Consider the following 20015-nt stretch of genomic DNA (forward strand, 5'->3'; position numbering starts at 1 on the left):
TCAAACTAAATAACCACTCTCCAAACTCTGCTATCCAAACTATCAAAACTCTATCCACTCTCTCAACTGACCGCAACTCGCCTACAACAACCCACATTTGAATGGAGGCTGTGGGGTTTATGAAGCTGTCAAACCCCGCGCCAAAATCTGAACCACTTCTCAAAGCAGTCACATGGTCCAGCAGGGCAGCGAGGCTTCGGAGGTCATCGTTTTCAGCTCTTACCCTAAATGAAGCAAGCTTCGACACGCGGTTTATGGAAACGTCCCCTCCATTACTCGACACACGCTCCGAAGCCTCGGCACGTCACGTAACATCACTAGTAACTGGTCACTTTTGACCTGCAAGACAACACAAGGGTTAACAGAGAATATAATTCTGAATCCTCTCAGTTGTTTTGAATGTATTGATCAGAAAACATCAAACTCAACTCGAGGGATAAAACATGCAAAAGTTTTTCTGTAATTAGTTTTTGTCTTATGATTTTTTGACTTTTGCTTTTCATTCTTTATAAATATTCCTATTTTTGTGAAGCTTGCCCAATTTTCTGATATTGCTATTCCTTATGTGTGCTTATCAGAAATATGAACTGAAACAATAAAGCTTTGAAGAAATTTGAAATATGAACTGAAACAATAAAGCTTTGAAGAAATTTGAAGAATATGTTCAGATTTCAAAAAACTAAATGTGTTGAAAGAGATTATGATAGCACATGTCTGTTTCACAAATGATAAAAATGAGTACCTTGTGCTGTCGTTTTGATTTTACGTTGGAATGAACTTCCAAAGTGAGATGAGGAAGACAATAAGGAGAAAGGAGTGAAACAGTTTTTCTACCACAAGCATAAAAGTACATAATCTAAGATTTTATCTATTGTGTTTGTCAGCTGTCCTCATTTTCAACTCCACTGACCCAGTTTCTACTGAACAGGAATCCAGAACATATTTTTTAATGCTGCAATAAACCTGTAATCACATGGAAAACACAACAATAAAGATGTTGGACCTGATTAATGTCTAATCTTATTCTTCTTAAACTTCTCCCAATGATCATTCATGACAACCTTGATCATTCCACACCCTGTTATAAAAAACTTCACCTTTCAATCAGAAATTGTCATTCATGCTCACTTAAAAGAATCTCTTGTTTGTGCATATCAAACATTTTGCCTTAGAAACAGAAAAATCGTCTCATTCCAGTCTATGACTTCAGATGCTCTAATCGTTTTAAAGTTGTGTAAGAGCTTTATGCATAAAATCAGAAAAGAGTTTTTTGTTACGATCAAAAGTCTGTTGCATAAAATGCTGTGTCCACTAGTTATTACCTTTATGCAAGCCTTCATCCATCACTCTTTTCTTGAAACATGAATCTCACATCCTGGATCATCTTGATGCACAAACGTAGCAAGATGATCCAGTCACAGTTTCTTATAGAAACTGAGCTGCATGTTGTGTCTTATTTTCTAAGTGCATTGAGACTCATCCTCCATTTGAACTGCAGTTAGTTTAAGAACTATTGTTAGCATCAGATGTCAAAGCAGAGTTGATGCAACATCTACATGCAACTTTGCTCAAATCCTCTTGAGGGTCTTGATGCAATGACAGCATCACCATTTGATGATGTTTGATGATTTTTGGTTGCAAACTATAATTCGGGCTTAATTCAGTAAGAGGATTCAGAATAATTAGACTATTCAGATTGTTTAATTTTCTAGGATGAAAGGTTGGACTTTGATTTGCAATGTAATAAACAGCTGCACAGAATAAGAAAATAAAATGAGAAACATAATTTCCAGATATTGAGGAAATTAAAGTTTGAATTTCTGCTGTGTCTTTATGGGGGATTTTTATTATCAGTGGCTCTGGATGTAAAAACCTTCATTCATGACTTTCTTGTTGGTTTCTAGGTATTGGTATCTTATTTTTCAGGATCAAATACAAAGTGTTTATTTTAAAGAGTATAAAATATTTGACTCACTCTTATCACTGAACTTTTGCATGCTCAGAGAATAGATAGTTTCCTGGTAGATCCACAACATTTACAGGAAGAACAAGGAAGTTAAGAGAGCAATAATTGTCTAGTACAGCTGCATTTGTTCCTTAACTCATTTTTAAGAAAGAACCAAACAGAATTAATGTTACTGAATATTTTTGTTTTATACAAAATTATGATAATAACTTTTTTTTTTTTTTACTGAGCAATAATTAGGAGGAAAAACTATCCATGATTTTCCAAACTAAAGTCACTGTGTTGTATACTTGATCTAATGTATTGAATCATTGCAACCCAATAAAGAAATTTAAAGAGCTCCTACTTGGAGTTTTCTTGTTTAATTGCTTAATGTATAATATTTTGATTTTGAGATTCTTCTAATTTAAAAAAACATTGTCTTCTGAGATTTTCCTGTTAAAATATCACCCTAAAAAATGTAATATATAAATCTGAATATGTTAAACTTTTAATTTTAAAAAGATGTCCAAAAAGCTGTTAAGCTCTGTTCAACTTTTATTGTTATTTTCCTACAAATAATAACTGATCTATTGATCAATCATTACACTCCAACACTGCAGACGCCCTCTCTTGGTGTTATAAAAGGAAGCAGTCTGCCTTTTGCCTCTCCAGGATTCTCTCCAACATCCATCACTGCAGAAAAACTCCAGCAAGAACTTCAGATCCCTCCACATCAGACGCATCGAGCTCCAAGATGATGTGGTTCCTCTTCCTGGTTGGTCTGGCTCTGGCTGCTGAGCCTCCTTCAGATGGACAGGAACTGAAGCTGCTGCGTGGCGGCTGTCCCTTGTTCTGGTTCAGCTTTCAGGGTCGCTGCTACAAGTACTTTGGCTCAAGAGTGACCTGGGGAGAAGCAGAGCTCCAGTGTGTGTCAGAGGGAGCCAACCTGGTTTCCATCCACAGTCTACCTGAACACAATTTTGTCAATTTGCTGATCAAGAACTTTGATCCCACTCAGTCATGGACCTGGATTGGACTCACTGATATTCATAAGGAAGGAGGATGGATGTGGTCCGATGGGTCTAAGTACAAATTTTCCATTTGGCATCCTAGACAGCCAGACAATGCTGGTGGAAATGAACACTGTGGACACACCAACTTTGGAAGCAGTTTTTACTGGAATGATCATGTGTGCTCAAATAGATTTGCTTTTGTGTGTGCAGCTCGCACAGTTTGTCCCTAAACACAAAACAATTAAAAAGAAAAATAATCTTAATTGCATTACATTTCTTGCTGATTTTTTTTTAGATTCAACCTCAATGTAAAGGGGAAAAAATGGAAAGGTGCACCCAGATGCAGGTGAAATGTGCAGTATTAGGTTGGCATTATATTTTCCTAAGGATTATATTAACCTCTTAAGATTGGATCTACCAGGCCTGCATAGCTTTGAACGTTTTTTGTTCCCTAATATTTGCTTTGATTTTCATAAGCTGCTTGTTTAATAAACTTTTGTTGATTGATTTTTATCCTTGTTGTTTTGGTTGTTGAATAAAACGTGATTTTATTCCGCAAATAAAGTACTTTTGTTTTAAAATTTTAGCTCCACTTTTGTCTGTTGTGCTGTTGAATAAAACGTTTCCTCAAGCCAAGTTCTTGAGCTGGATTTCAACCCAGCCTGCGCCTGGCCTTGGATGAAAATTCACACATTCACACTTTAAACCATTTAGGCTTAAAGTCCTTCAGCTTTCAACATGAAGCCAGCACACCGCTCCTCTTCCCCCTTCCCAAAATAATGCTTGAGAGGAATAAAAACACATTCTAGAGATGTATGTTAGCCTTTCATTTTCTACTTCTCACCATAAGTGACAGTATAACTGCAACAGTACCTCTTACTGTCCACTAGTTACTACATACATAGAGACGATCACAATGAGCTTTGCTTCAAAAGAAAAACCATTTAATTCTCAACGTGTTTAACACATGTTAAGTTATTTCTGTGCAAATAGAGCAAATAAACGGATAATTTGAAAGAGACTAACGCTGTGCACAAGTCTAAATCTCCTGGAACAGTGGTTTTGCTTCGCCCCTAATATGATCTGTTGTTTTCAGTTTTTTAACTAAAACAGCTAAATTTACCCAATATGTTTTCCACAGAAGAGGATTAGGGCCACTGAAAAAAAATAAAATAAAAATTGCCAGAAATTTTTTTCAGTATCTCAGAAAAAAAACACTTTTTTATTTTTTCTGGGAAAAAAGTCAGAATGCTGAATTCTGAGATAGTTTTTTATTTTTTTGATCTACTGCAAAACAAAAAAAAAAAAAAAATAAAAAATTCGGGCAATTTTTATTTTTTTATATATTTTTCAGTGGCCCTAATCCTCTTCCGTAGTTTTCTTTTCTCGTTTTTGCAATGCCAGGATTTTTAAGCCGTAAACTAAATTTGATTTAGTGCTGTTTTCTAGCCACTAGAGGGCAGCAAAAGCATTCAGTAAAACAGCGTTAAGGCGCATCATGGCTTCATGAACCATTGGCAGAAGATGTTTTTTATTTAACAAGGTGTTATAGAACTTGGTTGTTATTTAAGTACAATACTATTCTATATAAATTAATTTCTTCTTTTTTTCTTTTACCTCTGAATGACTACAAGAGAATTGTTCCAGTGTTTTTACAATCTAGAACTGTTGCTTGGAACCATCTTTGCCTTGATTAGTTTATGATCAACACAACTCCTGTGTCAGATTTTGCTTACAAAGTTTTAAAGGGGAGCAGGATCAGTGCCCGACACTCCCAAAATTATAATATCACTGTTTGTTTTATCCTTTTCACCTTTTCTTCTTCCTCTGTAATGCTGTCTGAAGACAAACTCTGCTGCATCTGACTTTTGAAAAAGATGATAAGATAATATGTCCATGGAAAGGAAACTGATAGTTTCTTTTAAAGGGTAGTTTTTTTATTGAAAATCAAAGCAAACATTAAAGTAGCTCTTTAGCAAGAACACTATAGACACCCTTTCTGATGAATATAAAAGAAACCAGGTGGACTCCTGTCTCTCTTCAGCATTCATCCCTGCAGATAAACTCCAGCAATACATAGAAATATCTCAGAATCAAAAACATCAGACTCAAAGATGATATTGCTGTACTTCTTGTCTTTTTATGAAACAACTTTCATGAAAAGGGTTGTAAATCCGATGCATTTAAATGCACCACTAAGTTTTACTCAGTTTTTTAAAAGTCTCTTTTTAAATAAATGGATGTTAATTCTTTGTAAAGGACTTTCGTTCACATGCTTCAAACGTGATGCAGAAATGGACTTGACGTTGTCTCAGCATTCAGCTTTGTGGAAACAAGGCTCAAGAAACAGACGATGTTGCGTTCACGGTCGCAGTGAAGGAGTCGGGAGTTGTTGTGGAGGCCGAGCAGCCTGGCCGCCCCCACGTGCTGTTTCCGCGCGAAGTCGGACCGAACCATTCTGAGTTCAGGAGGGGAATCCGTGGACTGACGTCCTCTTCAGACTCAGAGAATCTGCAATGTGTCCGAAAGTTAGTAATATATTTGTTGGAGTTCTCTGTCATGTTGTAAATATGCGGGCATGTTAGTCACGTCCCAATGCAAACAGCACGTTTCACGCGTGCGCGCGTCGACGTCACGAGCCCCATTTTCTGTGACGCTCTTGAGCGGGTCGGTTTTAAATCCACCTCTTTTTTCCCACCATTGATTTCATTTCATGAGCTTAAACTTTCTCTCCAGAAAACTTTAAGCTAAAGGGATAGCCCCCAAAATGACCCTCAAGTCAGACGTAAGTACCCGAACCTCCGTGTTGTTGGGTTTTTCTTTTCTTTACCGAAACTTTGGCCGTTATATGTTGTTTTTTTTTTCTAACCACTCCTCCGTGAACGGGCCCGGGTATCGCGGTTGTCAAGCAGTCAGTTTTAACTTCTGTCAACGAGTAATCTGTGGTTTGTTTCCAGCTGCGCTTTAGATAAACGCACAGAAGGGTATTTTGCAAATCTCAAAGAAGGTGCTTATGTTTAGAGTTTAAAGGTTTTTTCCGAACTTCAAACATGCATTTTAAAGGAACTGTCTTTTTCCCCCCTCTCAGATTTGCAGCTGCAGTAAAATGCTGCATGCATGTCAATGCCGCAGCATTTCGCAGAATATTAACATTTCTCACCTGTTAGCTCAAACAAAGCATCTTCTTATCCTGCTGTTGTTATTGATGACGTCACAAGAGACACTAGGGATTTGTAAACAACTGATCCATTAGAAGTGTGTTTACCAGATGATCGTTTATTCTTGGGGGTTTTGCACAAAAATGTTTTTTTAGGACTCAGAGAACCACATCACCCAGACTTGTTCTAAATAATTGCTGAAAATATTTGATGGTTAAATCTCTTTATTCCAGCCAATTCTCTTACTCTTAAGAAAATGCCACTGTGCGTGGAGTCAGATATGGTTTAAATGTGCAGAACACAATGAATCACTCATTAAGGATGAAATTTATATAAAAGAGTTGAATCAAGAGGGAAAAACAAATGCAAATACGGCTACTCAAAAAAATGTAAGTTAGTTGCCCTGTGCCCTATGTCATGTCATCAGGAGCAGTTGTACATTAGTGATTATGTTTTGTTTGCTTACAATAAGTATGTCATCCTATAGGTGAACAACTGCATCTAAAAAGTCGTTCATTTTGCAGTGAGGTCCAGCTAGATTCTTTAATGTCCCATAATGCAGACAAGATGTAAACAAAAACATACATAAGAATGACGTACAAATTCAATGTTGCACTACCTTATAAAAAAGCTTATTTCTCTATCTTTATTAATTACAAACATAGCAGTGTGTGTGTGTGTAATACTACCTAACTGAACCTCGCAGGGCCTTACAATGAGCCATAAATTATGAAAACACTGGTCTTTGTGGTTGCTGGTTTACCCGTTAGAGTAAAATGGAAAAGCTTGAAGAATTCTGAAGTGGAGGAATCGGTGAGTTATGACCCATTTATATGGCAAGAAGCCGTTGCACATATGTGATTCTTACTATGGGGAAGTAAACCTGGTGGGAATGAGATATAGGGTTTTCCTTTTTCACTTCATCTTGTCACTGCTCTGACTTGGCCTGCCAAGCTGCGGCTCAGCCGACCTGCAGCAATAAGGATTTCTCTGGCGCTGCTCGTTCAAAGTCCGAATGATAAGTTTTATTCTGTGACGGCCAGCTCTGTCAATCCTGGCGGGAATTCTTCTGCTTTTAAGAGCTGCACAGTTAATTTAGTGTCACATCATGCTAAGAGGTGGACTTTGTCTCCCTCTGGTGTACAGCTGAAGAATCCTGAGAAGGCAAGCCTAAATATGGTTCTATAAAAGTTCACTTCTCTTAACTATCATTTGAAATGAACAAATAAATACCTGCTGTGTACTTTTTTTTTCTTGTCCTTCCATGGAAACACAGTAATTTGTTTTCATGTGTCTGCCAATAGGCTCCAACTTTCAAATCCCAGTATATAACTGCTGAGCTGGCTCGTCTGTTCAGCCAATCAGACAGCGAGGAGGAGTTTGAAGGATTCAGCAAGGATGAGGCAGAAGAGGACAGAGGATGCTTCCAAAAGCAGCAAAAGACCAAAGTAGGATATTCTCAATCAAAGCTTTTGACCACAAAGTGAAAGTTTATCCTTTACGCCCTGATTATTATTATTTTTTTTTTAATTCCTTTTGCTTTTTCTTCAGGTTGTTGACTCAGAAGGGGACAGCGACAAAGACACAGGCTTCTACTCCGACGGCGAGGAGCCACCTGAGCCAAAGAGGAGGAGTCTGTTAGTTGCGCTCAGGTGAGGATTTGTAGATTTCTAAACATTCAGGATTGAGCTAGAAAGAAAATGCAGAGGGTGCTGATAGGCTCAGCTGAAATTTAAAAATTGCTCTCTAGGTTTCCGGGCAAGAAGGAACCTGCTCCCCCGAAAATACAGAATAAGAAAAATGTCAGAGGGAGTGACCCGCCTCGGAGAGGGAGAGGAAGGCTGAGGAAGGTCAACAAGGAGGAGAAAGATGAGGAGGAGGAGGAGGAGGAACAGGAAGATGTGGAGGTGGTGAAGGAGAAGAAGGAGGAATTGTGCCAAAGTCTGATAAAACGAGATCGCAACATACAGGAAAACAAAGCCATGGTAATGTCTTAGTGGAATGTTTTTGTATTTTTTCTAGTTAACTTGTTACTCATCCTTGATTCATTCTACTGTGATATTTTTTCTCCTTCTTCTTTTCCAGCTCGCGAAGCTGTTTGCTGGTCTGACCTCCCTCACTGACCTGACTCCGCTGGACACGCCTCAGGTGAGCGTTTAGTGCAAACAAGTTACACAAACAAGTCAAAATGAATGGAGGCCTTCAAAAATGCTTGGAAACGTCTTTATTTTCTTACAGGTTGTGAGTACACTGATTTTCCTCATAAAAATCCTAGCTGAATTGTTACTTTGATTCTTTTATGCGTGTTTGAAAAATCCTTGAAGCGCCTATGAATGGTTAACGGCATAATGGGGAGGCATTGTTGTGACGATGCGCTGAAGGCAGAGTGTCGCAAAGAGTTTCTCAAAGAGACAGAGGCCAGTTTCAAGTTGTTGAATTGTGAAGTCAAATTTCATTCAAGATACTTACAGCATTTTTATAACAATCGATAAACTCATTGGTGTGTGTGTGGGGAATGTAAGTGTTGCAATGTGCATTTGAAATGACCAACTTGGGAGCTTAGGTTTTAAAGACCTCTCACCATGTCCTCGTTTAAGAATAAATAAATCATCAGGAAACCAGAGGAAGCAAAACAAAAATCTGCCCTGTTTTTCTGCAGAAGAGGAAGAGGATATTGCAGAAGGTATCGCCGCAGAAGCGCAAGTTTAAGTCCGACGCAGGGTCAGAGAGGAGGAACCCGTCTCGTAAGGCTCGTCCTCCGGAAAACTTCGGGGTGGAGGAAAAGCCTGAGCCAACTTGCATTAGAAAACCAAGGACTCTGGACATCTGGAGACTGATGGAGGTGCACTTTAACAAAAGTTTGAAAAGAATACTGCAGAACATAGGAGCATGTTCTTGTCAGACTATATTCTTGCAGCAGGATTCAAATGAATGCACTTTGTACAAAAGGGTTTAGTTTAGTTTTAGTTTCCTAATAAAAGCAATCTGTTAAACGATCCACTCACATGTTCTTTCAGCCAATTCCCAAAGATTTCGAATCATTGAAAAAGAACAAGTTCAAAGGTTTAGCATAACCTGTGATGTGTTCCCCACTGGTCAGGTGGATGAGGAACGTATTGACGGGAGGAAGAGAAGGAAACGAAGCCCCAAGTCCAGGAAGAGTCAGTACATGGTGAAGTCGGTCGACGAGATCACGGACGAGGACCTGGAAAACGTGGCGTACCGCAGCAGAGACAAGATCTGGGACAAAGACAACGTGAGTCGCTTCACGTCCTTCACCTTTGGCCTCCATTTTTTCCCCTGATATCAGCAGAGCGCCTGAGTCGCTCTCTTCACGCCCCCCTTTCAGGGAAGCTCATGCCACCAGTGCCGACAGAAGACTTTGGACACCAAGACGGTGTGCCGTAGTGGTTACTGTGTGGGGGTCAAAGGTCAGTTCTGTGGACCATGCCTGAAGAATCGCTATGGAGAGGACGTGCGCACCGTTCTGCTCGACCCGGTCAGTGTTTACACATGTAGCAGGCACTTCTACTAAAATGAAATGACCAAAAAAAATTACTTTTAATAAATTTTATAAGCAGAATGGTGTCTTCAAATTTAAATCTATAATGGATGTTCCCTAATGAACCACACAGGATACACCTTTTTTGTTGTGTATACAGATTGGCCTCCAGTAATATTTGGTTGAATAAAACAACTAGTTCCAGTACTACAGAGTCTAGAGAGTAAGTCGAGACTATAACTGTCCCCCTACTTCCTTTTTCTATTTCTGTCAGACGTGGTCATGTCCCATCTGCCGGGGAGTGTGTAACTGCAGTCTGTGTCGTAAGAAGGAGGGCCGCTGCGCCACGGGGACCCTGGTGGCCCTGGCACGCTACAACGGCCACGACAACGTCCACGAGTATTTGGAGAGGTGAGCTTCCTCGTTTTCACTGTGCGGTTGAATGTTAAAGGGACGGAATCAAACCAAAGCAGCTATGTCGCAAAAAAAAGCTTAAAACTTAAGTTTTAGGAATAAAACAAGAAAATCTGTTGGTGTGTCTTAAGCACATGTAACATATAAAGAGGAGGTTCTATTAGAGATAATTTCTTGTGGCTGTTTATGCATTTCTGGGCTTCAGAGAGAAGTACACAAAGTTTCCAGACTCACTTTAACATATGTAAAACGATGGTAAATTATGACATGGATTATTCATATTAACTGTTGATTGTTAGTCGGAGCACTTTCAAGAACCAACTGTCTGGCTGTAGAGCTGTAACACTGAGGAAAAATAAGCTAATTATTGCATAATTTTTATCCAGATCTTTGAGGGGAAAAACTAAGTTTTGTTAGTTTCAGTGAGAAACGTCCACACAGTGGAAATTTATGTTGTTTTTTTGTTGTTTTTTTCTGTTGCAGTATCCAGAAGGAGCTGCAGTGAAATCCAGAAAACTAAACGTCTTCCGGTGCTGCACCGTACTGTACAAACATTTTAATGCACATTTTAATTCCCAACACATTTTTGACCTTTTATCCAACGTGACAAAACAACATTGTTGGGATTTTTTTTTTATGCCACCTTAATCAGTTTCATAGATATTTTTTATGTATATATCCTGGTTTGTGTTTGTGTTGCGGGGATGTTGTCAGACCTTTAAATTGTGAAATTTTTACTAGATTTTTTTTTTCTTTTACGTAAATGTTTTAGTGCGCCTTTTTATAGCAAAAACTGAAGCTTTGATTCAAATAGCTCTGTAACACTTTATACCGTTCTCTCTGGTTTATTTTTTACATCTTAATAAAGTTTGTGAAAAAGAGAACAGTGCTGGCTTTATTATTTTTCTGTTACTATAAAAATGCCAGCATTATTCATTATTATTAAAGTAGTTTATTGTGACAGAAAATATTATTAAGGTTTTAGCGTGGCCCAGCCATAATTACTTTTTATTTGAAACATTTTTTTTGTTTATATCTTATTGTATCTTTTGAAATATGCCTGTCCCATTAGAAAATCTAAAAGTATGGGTAATTTGGGGCCGAAGTGGAACATAAAGTTTTTATTTGACCAACACTTGCATTAGGACCCCATTACTCTCATACCTATAAGATTTGTAACTGGCATGTGTATTTTAATATCAAATTAATTTATCTGTGCTAAGAATACCTTTACTACAGGAAGTAAAGAGCATCCCTGGCGTTGTGAATGTGTGAAACGTCAGTTTTATACGTCATTTCAGATGTCTTTGTTCATCACTTTATTTGCCTCTATGAAGGTTTATTCTGTTAGTCTTACTATGCACAGCTTAATGTGTAAATTATGTAATCTGAACTTACATGAGGTGTTTGTTGGAAGACATTAGTGAACAAGAGCAAGGAACAGATCACACAAGTCAGGGATACTGTGTAAAGGTTTAAACCAGGGTTGTGTAATACAACATCTCAAGCTTTGGAAAAGTTCTGGGGAAAAAAAAAAAAAAAGTCTTGCAAAACTCCAAACTTAAACTAACAGGGGGACAAAAATCAGAGCAGCTGAGCCAAGGTTACCGTTGTGGCTGATGGTAACCTTGGAGGAGCAGCAAAGAGCCACGTGTCAGATCTGGCCTTTTTGGAAGAGTGAAAATGAAAGTGAGAATTTACATGAGTTGTTCTAGTCCAGGACTGACACACACACCCTTTTTATTTTGGACCGTATCAAAATCACAAACATAGTCAATGGAATTGATGGGCCAGATGGTACTGATAAAACTCCTGATAGACTTTAATAAAAAGCTGCCTGCATTTGATGACTCAATAAAATAATATTGGACATTTTTCATTTTGATGTAATTTGACAGTATATAGATAAAAAAAGTTTGGATTGATTTTTAAAAAATCCAGCAAGCAACTTATCTTACAGGCTCTATTTAAGTACATCTGTACTATACATGGCTACGTAAAAGGTTTTTAGTGGGCCTAATCTGGCCCCCAGGCCTTAAGTTTGACACCTTTCAAAACTTTCAGTGTGCATTTATGCAATAAATGTTTTTTTTAATAAGTCTTTATGGTGCTTACAGGTTTCCCAACCTTTGTTTATACAGACACACAAGCATCTGAAGAAATGTAAGACTCACTTTATTGTCAAGTGTTAAGCAGGCATAGCATGTTTTCTGCTTGAAGTTATCTCTTTTTCAGTCTTTTTGTTTTGCTGACATAACACATTTGTACAAACCAGTTTTAAAAATATCAATAAACTGGAGCCTTTAAGGCTAACCTGGCAAAAACCCATTATCAAATGTCATGGAGACGAACAAACATCTTTTAGAAAAAGATTTTACAAATGAGATGTCACTACAAAATAGAAAAGAAAAGTTAGTTGTCACACAAAAAAGATTTTAAAAACATCTAAATTTGTTTGGTATCAATCTTTTTAGCTTTAGACAATTTAAATTTTTTTTGCTTTCTTCTTCTTTTTTATTTTTTTTCTCCAAAAACACATTATGGCACAAAGAAAAAAAAAACAAATTTAATTAAAGAGCAGACCAAAGAAGAGAAAAGCAGCACTACGGCAAGAACTGAAACATGCTGTACACGACCTTAGAACCAACGCACACAAATACAAGTCCAGCAAAAGGCAAATATTACAAATCAAAAGGATAAATAATAAATTAGCCATACACAACGGGGTCCTCTGTCCACACACCTGAAAAGGGGCCTTAAAAAAAATTCAAATTCTTTAAAATAAGTTTGTTTTTTTTAATTTAAAGAAGGTACGCACTGAACTAACACAGAGCAACATCAACAAAAAAATATTACATCCACATAGCTAAAGAGCTTAACTCAACTGCAGCTCTTAGCTACTTCAGCTGCTTGTGCTGAGGTTCACCGAAGCACAAGAAGCACCAAGTAGCATCAGTGTCGGTGCTGGCGCCCGAGAAAACCGTCGTTACGCAGCCAGGCTGTGAAAAAAACCCATGATGCAGCTCCGACGACTGCGAGCTCTCGGCTTTGCTCAAGCGGCAGCACTGTCTTTCCGATTCTCGAAACAAACCGACTCGTCGCATCAACAAAAACTTGCCCTGACACTGTAAACATGGTTTCACAAGGATTGTCGTTAAAAGTATTGCTTTCCCTACACAAACAAAGTTGTAGAAAGCTAGATTGTTTTTTTTCTTTCTATAGAAACCTTTTATTTGTATTCTAATGGCCACTGCGCTTCGATAAGGAATGCATTATTTATAAATCTTTTTTTTATATGTGCTTTTCTCCCCCCCCCAGCTACTCTTCTTCTCTTTTAGAATTTCCTCTTTAAGAATAATTTGTTGACTAATCAAACAAATCAACACCTGAATCTGATCTGAGGACTGAACCTGAACCTCGAATGACACTCACCATAGGTAGATCATCTTTGGAGCAGAACGGGAACACAAACACACACACTCCCATTTGCACGGATCACACACACACAATGTCCCAGACTGCCCCTGAGTTGTTGCCGCTCTGCAACCGCCCTGTGCCATGATTGACCTCAGCACTGTCAGACAGGTAAGAAACAGAAACACATCTTTGTGCATAGAGTTGGATTCTTGCTAGGAAAAAGCCTCTCACTGTTGGATGGTTTTACTTTCCTCAGGTCCCCCTGTCTTGTGCTCATCTTACTTACATTCTGTCCCCTCAATGCACATGGAAATGTTATAGATTATTACATAAACGCCAAACTAATATTTCATTATATGTTAGCTTTCTTCAGATTGTATTGTTTATCTTTTTTTTTTGTCCACTTCACGACCATTACATGATCCTCTTTTAAGTTCCTTTTTTTAAGAAAACAATTTTAAAATTATGCAAAAGTCCCTGCAAACGCCTCCGAAAATCAACAAGAACAAAAAAAAAAATATCAGGAAGTTTTCCTTCGATTTGTCTATTCAAACTCTTCCTCCTCTTCTTCCTCCAGGTGGTTGGAGGTGGTGGGCGTAGCGGGTTCAGAGTCCCGCGTGAGGGTTCCCACAGCGACTATCTGGGGGGATTCTGCCAGGCTTTCAGGGGGGTCCTCCTCCATGTCGTCAGTGGTGATTATGGCGACGGCGGCGCCGCCCTTCTTGTTCTGGTGAGTCTTGATGTGCTTTGATAGGTGGTCGCTGCGCATGAAGCGCTTGGAGCACTCGGGACACTCGAAACGCTTCTCTCCTTTTAGCACAGCAGATGAAAGGAAATTAGATTACATCACAGCTGATAACCAGCAACCTTGAATTTATTATTTTTTTTCTTTTAGACGTTGCTGTTTATTCTGCCAAACATTTACCACCTCTTTTAGATTTTAGCTTTCCAAAAAGAAATGGGTGCAGAGATGCAAATGCAACCGGACCGCAGCTCTTTCTTTCAGACCAGGTTTGTGTGTTCGGCCTACCCGTGTGTGTTCTCCGGTGTCTCTGCAGCTCGTCGCTACGGGTGAACCTCTTCCCACAGAAGATCCAGTTACAGACAAACGGCCTCTCGCCGGTGTGCCAGCGCAGGTGGGCCCTCAGGTGAGACGTCTTGCCGTACACCTTCCCGCAGCCCTCCATGTGGCAGATGTGCTGCTTTTTCTTGGTCGGGTCTCCGCTGTTCCTAAAAACACGACAGATGGGAATTCAGTTTAACTGTAGTGTACAGCAAGACCTTTAAAGAAAATTCCAGTATTTTCCAGAAGTCATTCAAATATATTTATAATACCTGACATTTATGTGGTAGAGGAAAGACGTGTTTAAAAAACTCAAATTGGTATATTTTGGTGATGTATTAATATACATTGTCTTCAAGAAAGAAAGAAATTTCACAAATCAGTGTTTTTTTGCTATAATTAGAACAGAATCGTGGAAGCTTAAGACAGGCTGGACGATATATGAACAACAAAGTCCAACCAGCTCCTGCGTGTTGTGGTGCGTTGCTCTAATCTGTACCTTCCCTCTCCGTCCCTGCAGTTTGGACAGGAACAGGCAACGCGTCGTAGCCTCTTGCTGGGCGGTCCCTCCTGGTCCGAAGAACTCTGAACGGAGCCGAGCTGGTCTGGACTCACTGACGAACCCGAGGCCACGCTGCCGACAGTGACCGTCACAGGAGAAGGCTGAACTTTAACCGCGTCCTGACTCTGTGGTTGACCTACGAGAGATTGAGACATTGGATAGTTTTTTTTTTTTTTAATATAAGCACATTGTTATGGACAGAAACAGAGGAAGCAGAACTAGATCCAAAGTGGTTTTAGTTACATCACATGCAAATTGGCTGAAACAAACGAGCTCAAGTATTGCAGCTTTGAATTGTAAATGTGAGAATTATACATAGTTGATAACATCTTACCCTGTAGACCAGTGATGGTGAGAGGAACACCCTGCACCTGAACCCCCGCAGCGCCAAGTCCAGCGATGCTGACCGTCTGGACGCCTGAACCCGGGTTGATCTGGGCCGCGCTCAGCGTCAGGGGGGCTCCACTCAGGGACACCAGTCCCCCGCTTCCTACTGCCGTCCCGCCGGCCACCGGAGCCAGAGTCAGCTGCTGTGGCACCGCCGCCCCCAGCCCACCCTGCAAGGCGACCCCGCCGGGCAGCTGGAGGGTCTGCCAGGTGATCTGCCCAGAGGAGGACAGGGTGGGAGCACGGATAAGAACCTGCGCCGGGTTCTGGAAGGCCTGGATGGGCTGCAGGGTTTGTCCAGGCGCCAGCTGGAGGGTCTGAATGTGTTGTGGATGCTGCTGGTTCTGCGTCTGACCCTGACTCTGAGCGGGGGACTGCAGCTGGATCTGCTGCACCAGCTGGTGTCCCACCTGGCCCACGATCACCTGCTGGATGGTTCCCGCCGCGTCTGACTGGTTCTGGAGCCCGTTGGCCTGGTTCTGGCTCTGGGAGTCCGCCTCGCTGCTCTGCACCTGGCTGTTATCAGGGGTGCTGTCAGGTGCGGCTGCGACCCCCTGAGCGCCGTCTGACCCACCGTCCCCTTCGGCCGTCGTCGGCGTTGACCCAGCGGCGGGTGCCGTGGGTACTCCTCCCGTCATTGCCGTCGTCACCAGTTGGTTGCCGTTAGCGACGGAGAACGTGCCATCTGCTGATTGGATGAGCTGCACTGCCCCACTCCCCGCCACACTGTTGATTACCGGCAAAGCCAGAGTCATGCCGCCGAGGTTTATGGGTACGGTCGTCATCACGGGAGTCTGGGAGCCCTGCAGCGTCTGCAGCTGAATGGGAAAAGTCTGTGCGGGACGGATCTGCAACGGGACCGTCTGATTGGCTGTGCTTGGTAGAATAGCCTGCTGGTTGGCTGGTTGGAGAATGGCCTGGGCCTGGCCTGAGTTTGGGGTCTGGATGAGCTGCACCTGCTCAGGCAGGGCCCCGATGGAAGCCGGCTGGGGGTTGATGTGGATCTGCTGTCCATCGGCAGTCTGCAGGTGGGGGATGACCTGATACTGGACGCCGCCTCCAGCATTGGGCAGGTTCTGAACCTGGATGATCTGGAATTGCTGCTGCTGCTGATTGGCCGGGACACTGTTGGTGCCGCTTGTTGTTTTCAACTGTCAAAGAAGAGATAAGTTGTAATGCCTGTTGGCGCAGAAGCATAAAATCAAGTTTGCCAAAGCTACAATTCCCCCAATCACCTTTACCTTGCGTCCTCCAGGTGAGCTGTCATTAGCCAGAGTACTGGCCACCGTCACAGCAACAGGCTGACTGGTGTTCTCCTTGGCCATCGTTGGTGCTGCCGTAATGATCTGCCAGCCGTTCCCCGTGAACTGAGCAGGGACCAGTTCTAGCTGCTGGGGCACCAGGGTCTGGCCCCCGGCTGCGTCCAACACGATCTGACCCTGAAGCTGACCCGCCTGGAGTTGGATCTGACTGGCCTGGACTTGGATCTGCTGGGCACCTGCTTGGGCCTGGGACCCCTCTGCTCCCCCCTGCCCTCCGATCTTACTGCAGGTGGCTGCTAGCAGAGCCAGCGGAGACGGCTGAGAGGAATCCTGGAAGTGATGGAAAGGCGAAACTCTTTTTAGAGACACAGACAAACGATGATGGTGCAACTAAAAATGATCCCTTTTACTGTCTAACCCCTGAATAAAACCTTCATTGCCTCTGGAATTCGCATAATTAGTAACCAAAGTTTCCTAGTTTATTATTTGAAACCCTTTCTATAGAGGCCTCAGTGGTTTGCTAGAAAACATTATTGAACAAACATCACCACACTGCAAAAACACAAACTCGTAAAGTAGTTTTGGTCTAGTTTGAACATTAGTGAACAAAAAGCAAATGTCTTTGTATACTTGAAATAGGACCAAAAAAAAGCACTAGTTCCTATATCATGCTGAAAAGTTAGCTGCAAGTCATTTCTTTCTTATTTCAAGTGCACCAGGATATTTGCACTGGAAACCAGATCAAATATACTTCACGCCTTTGTGTTCTTGCAGTGGATGAAGACCAGAAACACAGCAGACAGGTCGGGAATAAAGATACAGAGAGGTTCAAAGCAGTGTTAGGTTTTATAACAATACCAAACAACCTAAACTGACCAGCATGGAGAGTGTTAATCTGAGAGGCCCATTCAAACTCTGGAAAACTAACCACATGGTCATACATGGAGGTGGAAGCAATATGCTGTGGGAATGCTTTTCTATTGTAGGAAAAAGGAGGTTGTTTGGAATTTACTGAGAAATGGTGGGAGTTGAATGCAAGGCAATCCTGGAAGAAAACATTTTAGAAGCTGCAAAAGACTGGAGATGGACACAATGGTTCACTAGCAGGGCAAAAACTGCCAAGCATGCAGTCAGAGCTGCACCATAATAATTTAGATCAAATGTTAGAATGACCCAGTCAAAGTCCAGACCTAAATTGCAGACACACTCCATCCAATCTGACTGAACTACTTTTAATATAATTTTCTTCCATTTCACAATTATGGACGAGTTTGTGCTGGTTTGTCACATAAAAAAACAAATAAAATGCGCCAAGATTTGTGATTTTATTATGATAAACTGTAAAAAAGTTCAAAGGGAAGGAATACTTTTGCAAAAAAAAAAAAACTGTCGTACATTGTGTAAATATATAAAGCAAAAAGGTAAGGAGTGCAAAATCATCACTACGAGCATTTACCCGATTAAAACAATCGGCACAAAAGAGGAAAGATTAATGGAATAAAGAGGAATGGAGGAAATATGTTTGACAAAAAAAAAAGACATAAAGAAAGCAAAGAGACAGAGAGCTGTCAGTGGAAGTGGGCGGTATTACAGGAAGCGAGTGGGTGGGCATGTGAGAACCACATTTCTCTTTTCTCAGAACACTGGAAAAAAAATGCTGCCTTCTCTCTCCTCCCTTTTTAGAAAAAAAACTACAAAAAAACTAGGTCGTAGGCAAATGTTCAATGTCACACACCTCTTAACAAAAAGAAGCTTGTTTAAAGTTTACAACACATGCATAACAAAGGTTGTGCATGACAGTACTGGCTGTAGGATGCATATGCAGCCTCTACAGGTTTGCTAAAAATAAAAATTAGAGAGCCAAACTGTAAAAAAAACAAAAACTGCAGGTGGTTAAGATAAAACTATGAGTGGAACTGAATTTGACTATAATTCAAATAGACAAATTCAAAGGCAGATCTGCTGGAGTGTGACAGTCATATAGGCTCATTCATGAGGTTTTGGGTTGGCTCTTAGCAGGGCTGCACAGAAGCAGGAAGTGGAAATCACCAGAGAAACGCCCCCAGAGGTGTCTGGCTGACTGGCTGAGAGGGAGTGAGAACATTTCTGGCCTACAAGCAATGCAAAAAAAAAAAAAGAAGAAGAAGAAAAAAACTAATGAAGTATCCTGTTTTCATTTTACCTGCGATCCTGAACTTTTGCCCCGTTTAGATGCTTTCCCTCCTTCTGTTCCAGATGATTCCTTCTTCGAGTCTGTGGAAAAGAAAGTCTTATTTCAGAACATACTCTGCTTCTCATTGATGATCACCTCCAGGATAAAGTCACAGGGCAAAGGCGGGCAGTGTTGCAGTGTTGACTGCAAATAAAATGAGAGCGGACAGCAGATACAGTTAAACAAAGGTGATCAATAAAGAGTAAAGAGAAAGCAGTAACCTCATCATCAATATCAAAGGGGGCATGGAGCATTCTAACTGTCACACGGAGAGAGAGAACGAGAGAGGGGTGGAGACGGAGAGGGGGAGGGTACCTACCACTCATAACGCATTAATATACCGAGAGGGAGAGGGTGTAGTTCACGGTGGAAGGCCGGCCGGGTACAGAGGCGGAGGACGGCCTATATGTTCGGCTCTGGGCCGTCGCGGATCAGCCCGTTTGACGAAACCACCCACCAGCCAGGAAGGGCGGTGCCAAGCGGAGGCACAATCAAGCAGCCCCCCGAAAATAAGGGCTACAACAGCGCGCGCCGTGACCGTCTTTGCACCGTCGGACTCCTCGCGGCCCCCCGTCTTCCGTCACTCTCGCCGAGCAGGCAGTCCATAAACGAGCTAATTTGTGCTTGTCAGAACGATGGCCACAGAGAAGTTGGCGGCGTGTGACGGTGGAGGCCCACCCACTTCCATTTAAGCACCAGGACAACACCCTCCTCGCTTCTCCTGCCTCTTGTCACCCGCCGCTTCTTCCCCCCGACGACACACGACGCGCGGACGTCTCGTCGCCGTCCGCCGCGTAGCTGAGACGAGCCGCCACCTGCGTTTGTATTTTCAGCCTATTCTCTTTAATTCGTGCACAATTGGGTACGATAACGGGGAGATAGCTGTGGCTTTTGTGGGCGGACGCGCTCCTCCCACATATTCAGATTGGACGACGGGGCTCGGCGTGCGAAGGTCGAGATGGGAGTTGTATTTTGCTGAAGCCTCGCCTTCTCAAACGTGCTAGCGAGGCGGGGACTACAACTCCCGTGATGCTCCTTGAGCGGCGACTCTTGTAGTCATGTTGGGGTGAGAGCGAG

The 20015-nt window shown here is 41.6% G+C and overlaps 3 protein-coding genes across 4 annotated transcripts; 2 read left to right on the top strand and 1 right to left on the bottom strand.

The window, feature by feature from the left end:
- The first annotated feature begins 2621 nt into the window (after positions 1 to 2621).
- LOC129378565 (lactose-binding lectin l-2-like) lies at positions 2622 to 3496 on the top strand. Its single transcript, XM_055058876.1, has one exon. The coding sequence runs from the start codon at positions 2703 to 2705 to the stop codon at positions 3189 to 3191; it is 489 nt and encodes a 162-aa protein (XP_054914851.1). The 5' UTR covers positions 2622 to 2702; the 3' UTR covers positions 3192 to 3496.
- Positions 3497 to 5623: 2127 nt separating this feature from the next.
- Positions 5624 to 10919, top strand: cdca7b (cell division cycle associated 7b). Its single transcript, XM_055058862.1, has 10 exons — positions 5624 to 5746; positions 7424 to 7567; positions 7671 to 7771; positions 7870 to 8104; positions 8205 to 8267; positions 8779 to 8961; positions 9220 to 9375; positions 9469 to 9618; positions 9896 to 10032; positions 10519 to 10919. The coding sequence occupies exons 1-10, from the start codon at positions 5729 to 5731 to the stop codon at positions 10538 to 10540; spliced, it is 1209 nt and encodes a 402-aa protein (XP_054914837.1). The 5' UTR covers positions 5624 to 5728; the 3' UTR covers positions 10541 to 10919.
- Positions 10920 to 12189: 1270 nt separating this feature from the next.
- On the bottom strand, positions 12190 to 19868 carry sp4 (sp4 transcription factor). Of its 2 annotated transcripts, none has more exons than XM_055058913.1 (7): positions 19258 to 19868; positions 18909 to 18979; positions 16706 to 17056; positions 15412 to 16615; positions 15015 to 15213; positions 14483 to 14682; positions 12190 to 14262 (listed from the first exon to the last, which is right to left on the bottom strand). In XM_055058913.1, the coding sequence occupies exons 1-7, from the start codon at positions 19262 to 19264 to the stop codon at positions 13997 to 13999; spliced, it is 2298 nt and encodes a 765-aa protein (XP_054914888.1). In that variant the 5' UTR covers positions 19265 to 19868; the 3' UTR covers positions 12190 to 13996. The 2 variants fall into 2 exon arrangements, with proteins under 2 accessions (XP_054914888.1, XP_054914887.1); XM_055058912.1 differs by having other exon boundaries at positions 16700 to 17056.
- Between the last annotated feature and the right edge of the window lie 147 nt (positions 19869 to 20015).

Source organism: Poeciliopsis prolifica, unplaced genomic scaffold, assembly GCF_027474105.1.
Source record: "Poeciliopsis prolifica strain line A6 unplaced genomic scaffold, Auburn_PproV2 SCAFFOLD052, whole genome shotgun sequence".
NCBI lineage: Eukaryota > Metazoa > Chordata > Actinopteri > Cyprinodontiformes > Poeciliidae > Poeciliopsis > Poeciliopsis prolifica.